The sequence below is a fragment of the Dendrobium catenatum genome, unplaced genomic scaffold (assembly GCF_001605985.2).
Source record: "Dendrobium catenatum unplaced genomic scaffold, ASM160598v2 fragScaff_scaffold_1676, whole genome shotgun sequence".
Classification (NCBI taxonomy): Eukaryota; Viridiplantae; Streptophyta; class Magnoliopsida; order Asparagales; family Orchidaceae; genus Dendrobium; species Dendrobium catenatum.
This window is the reverse complement of record NW_021320138.1, coordinates 2,142,320-2,148,685: the sequence shown is the minus strand read 5'-3', so window position 1 is coordinate 2,148,685 and position 6,366 is coordinate 2,142,320. Positions and strand designations below refer to the sequence as shown.

Below are 6,366 nucleotides of genomic sequence, written 5' to 3'. Positions count from 1 at the left end.
TTCAGCGATTTTCTCCCTTTCCGGTACAATTTCAGCCGCTGAAATTGATCAAAACAGCCCACGATTTGTCCCAAGACTTGCTCTGATACCAATTTGATAGGAAATACTTTCCTAATCACTTTGGCAACAAATCTCAAGAACAACCGCTGTCCACAGCAGGAAAACAGCCCAAAACTGAGGGAAAACAGAGAAAAACTGCAGCAAACACGGATAAAATACTTGTATTTTACTAATAGATGCAAGGAAAATAGCAAAGATACAAGGATCCTCTATTCGAGAGGAGGATCGCACTCTCCCAATCTCTAGAATACGATCTAGAGCCCAAATCCACAAGAAGAACAAGAGAAATTTCAAAACAAAATCACATAACCCTAAACCTCCTCATTACTCCCTACTTAATGCATACAATTCAAAATAGATACAAAAGGACCTAATTGCCCTCACTTCCCTTCATTTTAGCTCCAAGAAACAACTTGAATTTCAAGTCTTTTTTTTTTTTTTTTTTGATGCAGAGGTTAACAATTTTTCATTTTCTATTTATTCTCCTAGAATGTTTATATATGTAATGATTCCAAGGAATAGAATGAAATTTGAATTTCCCTCTAAACAATTTCTTCACTTACTATTCATACTCTATTATGTTAGTGAAATTCACTAAAAAGTGTACCGGGATTTGAGCTTTGATTATTATTCATAGCACATAATTGATCTCATGTTTGCTAAGTTCAATTGACCACTTCATTAATCTCTCTAAAAGGGCATTTACAATGCACGCCTCAATGGTTGATTGATCAAGAACTTGATTAGATGTACTTGGGAAGTATGGTCGACTTCATCATATTGATGTGACATAGTCCAAGTGAGTATATCCAATCTAGAATAGGTCTGCTCAGCTCTGTTTAGAGTTGTGCTGAGATAGTATGTTGACAGTTGTTTACCTACTACTTTGCAAATAAGTACAGAACCGTTAGTCATTAACTCCTAGGTCAACCAGCAATGTTTCATTCGATTATAGTACTACTAATTCCAACCAGTTGAACTCCTTAGATTTCTTAAAATGCTTTGAAAAAGTAGCACTACTTTTTTTATACCAAGGTAAACTAAGGGTTCGTTTGGGACGGCTTCACGGCTGCGTTGCTTTATAAAAATTTGTTAAATGCCCGTTTGGCGTATTGCGGCAGAACCAAGTTGAGCAAATTTTTGCGGCCCACCGCTGCTTCCCGCAACCTTTCAATGCCTCCCACGGTCGGCTGCTTCCGGTGGTTTTGAAAGGAAAAGATGTCGTAAATGCCCCCATTTGTGCGAGAATGCTTCTCCCTCATTGTCAGCGATGTCATCTCGTGATCTGTCGCTCCGCCGTAGCGATGCATGGATTCTTCTTCTTCTTCCTATTCGTCTCGTGGATGCCTGGAACAGAGCTATTTGGATAAACTTGCCGGCTGGCGGTACGAAGTGCGTTTCGGAGGAGATCCAACCTAACGTCGTCGTCCTCGCTGATTACTCTGTTGTTCCCGAGGACTCTAGCCACGAGCACCCCACAATCTCGGCCAAGGTATTGATTCTTTATTAACCCTTTTTACTAGATTAGTGGAAAAACTTGATTTAAGGGATGAGTTTTATGCAAATGGTGTTCTATCTTGTTGGGTTGGAGAAAAGATCCTGACATCCTGTTTTAGGTCTCCAGATTGATAATTTCTGGATTTTCTTCACGGTATTCTAGATTGGTGCCCCTATGCTGTTTTTTTATTGATGGAGTAGAATTAAACGAAGAGAAAGGCTTGGCCCGTTGTTATGCGGTTGTTGTGTTATGTGCAGTTTTTTTATCGATGCAGGTATTTGATACTGGCATGCAAAGTTGAGCTCACATCTTCAGAGAGCAATAGCTAAAATAGTTCATCATTTGAAGGCTCATCATTGTTAATAATTTATTATTTTAATTTCCACTGAAATTTGCGATGGCATTGAAGATCAATAGTTGAAATAGCGTTTTATGCATTACTATTATTTAAAACTGCTCTGATTTTGATTTCCACTATAAGCAGTTTTACAGCAATTCCGAATATCTGGAAAATGATATACGAAACTTTTGTTTTCCACGAAATTAGCTACATCAAAGCAGTTATGATCGTTAGAGCCAAAGAGGATTTTATATCATATTGAATTGTCTTTCTAGTTTGAATTTATATTATTTAAATTTATGCATAATGAGGGTAATAATGTAAATTGTTCTTATATAACTGCAGCAAAGCAGTTTTACAGTTATAGTACCCAAACAAAAAATATTGTTTTCTATACAGTAACTTCAGAAAGCAGCTTTCTATAAAGTAACTTCACAACCTACTTTACCGACAGCTGCAGCCGTCCCAAACGCACCCTAAATCGAACAAGGCAATTTACCTATCAACTTCCACACCTGCACCCAGCAAAAGATCAATTCATCACTAGAACCACTCGGACTTTATTGAAGTTTACTTGAAATTTTGTCTAGGGCAATGATGTAAATCAGGAATTTGCAGAGCTTATACAAATTATGTATTTAAAAGGATTGAGCCATATGTTAAAACTCCTTAATATTATGAAAGTCTCTTGGATAGATCTTAAAGATATTTGGCTGGGCTTTTACTATTGATAAGTACATCAAAGATACACGACTTCAAGCTCCACCATTATTGTGCTTAAAATCATTGTTCATCAACCGATTATATGAATGCTTGTGTTCTTCAAACAAAACTACATATCATTCCAACAAAATGTCCCATCACAGATGATGGGGCCCACCTTCTCCTCACTGGATAGATACCTCTTGATTTGATGGTAATCCAAGAAAACGTCATAAAAATTCAAATATCAAATACCCAACTATTAAATCAACTATAGCATCGATGCTTGCTAAAGTGCATGAATCCTATAGGCAAGCATCATTTACCCTCTTCAGGTTTACGTACATCCCTGATTTTTTTTTTTTTTGTTAGCTTTTGGATTATGATCACATTTAAGACCCGACCAAGGTATTGAATCTCCCAAAAAGAACCGACATCAAATAACTTGTGTACCCCTACTCAAATTGCATCTTAAATATCAATGGCATATATTTTCTTCATTTCCTTGATTTTTGTTGGGCAACTGAATATGAAGTCAGTAACATATGATGTTAAAATTAAAACCCACCCCCTTCACCCCGCGTGACATCTGAAGCTCTCCTAAAATAATGTCTAGCATACTTCTCAAAAGTGAATTCGACTAGTTTGAATATTATCTTCTAAGATTGAGCTTATAAGAAAAATCCAACAAAAATCTCCTTCAATTATTGAAACTTCAACCACCTCTTTGACCAGCTAAATTCTCGTGTAAGTTTTTCTGTAGTGATACAATTGTTAATTAGATGCTCTTTCATAGGGTTCAAATAGCAATTCTAAAAATCATGATGGCCCCTATTTATTTCAAAGTTTAATTGCCAAATTACTCATTGAGACAACAATTATAGTGGATTGCCCAAATATCATATTATTGGAAAGCAAAGCTCTCAATAGTATGAATTAAATCTTCTCATTTTGTGATATCTCTAATCCCATAAAATAGAGGTGTGGAAATGCTTAGGAGATGAAGGAATTTCTTGGCTTACAAAACTTTTTAATACTGTTTTGAAGACTAAAAAGATGTCAGATGAGTGGAGAATGAGTGTGTTAATTCCTATTTTTAAGAATAAATGTGATACACAAGATTGTGCGAATTATAGAGGAATTAAGTTAATGTGTCATACTTTAAAACTATGGGAGCGAGTTATGGAGCGTAGGTTACGGCGTGATAGAAATGTTTCTCAAAATCAATTTGGATTCACGCAGGGTAGGTCTACTATGGAAACCACACATTTATTGAGAGGTTTGTTGAAGAAATATAGAGAGAATAAGGAGGATCAACATATGATATTTATTGATTTAGAGAAAGCATATGATAAAGTTCAAAGATAAGTGCTATGGAGAGTTCTTGAAAAGAAAGGAGTTAATAACACTTATATTCAAATCATTAAAGATATGTATGCATGAGCTATTACTTGTGTTCAAACACAAGGTGGTTTGACCAAGTATTTTTCTATTTCGGTTGGATTATATCAAGGATCAGCCTTAAGCCCTTATCTTTTTGCTTTAGTCATGGATGTTCTCACTAGACATTTGCAAGAGGATGCACATTGGTGTATGCTTTTTGCTGATGATATTCTTCTTGTTGATAAGACTAGAGAGTGAGTTGACGGTAAACTTGAATTATGGAGGTCAACCTTAGAGTCTAAAGGTTCTCGCTTGAGAAAATCTAAAACGGAATATATGGAGTGTAATTTTAGTAGTAATAGACCTAGCGAGGGGATTTTGACTTTGGGCAATCAAGTCATTAATAAGAGTACACATTTTATATATCTTGGATCTATTGTTCAGAGTGATCATGAAATAGATGGTGATATTATCAGCAGAATTCAAGTTGGATGGCTAAAGTGGAAGAATGCATCGGGCTTGTTGTGTGATGGAAAATTCCCACTCAAACTTAAGAGAAAATTCTATAAGATGGTGGTGAGACCTGCAATGCTTTATGGTGCCAAATGTTGTATATTAAAAAAGAAGCATAATACTAAGTTAAGTGTTGCAGAGATGAGGATGCTCAGGTGGTTGAGTGGCTTTACCCTTAGAGATAGAATACAAAGTGAGCATATACGCGAAAAGGTTGGAGTAGCTCCAGTGGAAGATAAGATTAGAGAGAGTCGCCTTAGATGGTTTGGTCACATAAAACGGCGGCTTCTGATGACTCAGTTAGGAAAGAAGAGGTATTAGATTTGACTCATGTTAAGAAAGGTAGAGGTAGACCTAAAAATTCTTGGTTAGAAAATATTAAAAATTATATTTCTTTATTAGATTAAAACGAGAATTTGACTTTTAACATGACACAATAGAGAAAAAGTATTCATGTAGTTGATCCCACGTAGTGGGACAAAGGCCTGATGTTGTTGTTGTTGTCGTCGTCGTCGTCTAATCCCCTCAAATGATTGGAAAAATAATCATTTCATCGGAAGCTGTTTCTCCTAAAAATTCAACCAGTAAACGTTATGGTGATCAGTGATTTTGCATAACTAAATCAAACTTCTTAGATGGATCAAGAAAAGAATATTCACAAATTTTTTCAATCAGAATTCTACAACCTTAGTTATTGTTAACCATGCTTTTAACATTCGTAACATCAATGAGCAAATTCTGATAAACCAAAATATCCTCATCTGCAAATGAAATGACAAGGGAGGAGGATGGGTTCATGAGATTTACATCATTATTTAGTCAATGCATATACCAATGGCATAAAGCCTCAAAATCAGCTCCACCAGTGATTGCCTCCCTCCTGGATGAGTTCGCACTTTAACTAAATGATAATCATAACTTGTGATTGTGATCGTCGTAAGAATAGAATTTTGTTTTACTCGCATCTTCAGAGCTTTAGTTAGCCACATGAGACCTCTCTACCTTGTATTACAAGCATAACCACAAGCATTGGGCAGTTCAAGGGTGGTAGTGAATCATTGTGCATGAGCAATGAAACTAGAGTGCTCGACGATATTTATTTTTAAATGAACTGCCGTGAGTGAAAATTTTGTTCGATTTCTTCATTGTCGTATTATTATATGTTAGCCATCATTTTTCTTTTCTTGTGAGGAATCAACAGAGATTATTAGGGACGCATTTACTCAAAATTGTTGGGATCTCCTCAAATTTTATGTATTTAGCGTGTCCTTCAACAGCAGATTCACCCTCACATCAAGAGATCTCTAGAAGAAACATATTTTGAAAGGGTGTTCTCCTTTAACTTCAGAATCAATGCAACCCTTGCCAGGCCTTATCAGCTACTATGTTAAATCTTATTATGTAATGAGAGGCTTCTCAAACTGAACAGTAGCTGACACTATAAATTCAATCTCATCTTCAAACCCAATGAAGTTCTCTACGTGATCTATGAGTCATTTTCAATAACCAACCTGATGACTCATTACATTTCAGAGGAAGGAGATCCTAGAAGATTTTTTTTCATAAACGGTGAGACATCTATGACAGATCTTAGCATAACCACTCAAATTGCAGTTAAGTCAATGAGATTTTCCCATATGGATACTTGTTTGATCATAATGGAGGACTACTCGAACCTTTTACTCCAACTAGTGTTTCCAAAGCAACTTGCTGATTGGCCATCCCTTAACCACCATTTTTGGCTTTGGTTGTGAGGGAATTGTACGAGTCAACTATCATCTAGATCAAAAGGTCAGCAACTTGTGCATGTGTTGCATATGCAAGAGCCACGTTTTAAATTTCCCATATATTAGTGTATGGTTTCTTAGTT

General features: G+C 36.0%; 1 protein-coding gene across 2 annotated transcripts; it reads left to right on the top strand.

Annotated features, from left to right (window-relative positions):
- Positions 1 to 518: 518 nt before the first annotated feature.
- LOC110096833 (transmembrane emp24 domain-containing protein p24delta3-like) lies at positions 519 to 2,101 on the top strand. Of its 2 annotated transcripts, none has more exons than XM_028701330.1 (2): positions 519 to 1,552; positions 1,833 to 2,101. In XM_028701330.1, exons 1-2 carry the CDS (start codon positions 1,331 to 1,333, stop codon positions 1,857 to 1,859), a joined length of 249 nt encoding a protein of 82 aa, XP_028557163.1. In that variant the 5' UTR covers positions 519 to 1,330; the 3' UTR covers positions 1,860 to 2,101. The 2 variants fall into 2 exon arrangements, with proteins under 2 accessions (XP_028557163.1, XP_028557162.1); XM_028701329.1 differs by having other exon boundaries at positions 526 to 1,552; positions 1,685 to 2,101.
- The last annotated feature ends 4,265 nt before the right edge of the window (positions 2,102 to 6,366 follow it).

What these genes read in the sequence shown, in the direction of transcription:
- LOC110096833 (XM_028701329.1), top strand. Translation starts at nt 1,331, where the DNA reads ATGTCATCTCGTGATCTGTCGCTCCGCCGTAGCGATGCATGGATTCTT. An exon ending in ACCCCACAATCTCGGCCAAG is followed by an intron (nt 1,553 to 1,684) that starts GTATTGATTCTT and finishes TTAGGTCTCCAG; the next exon opens with ATTGATAATTTCTGGATTTT.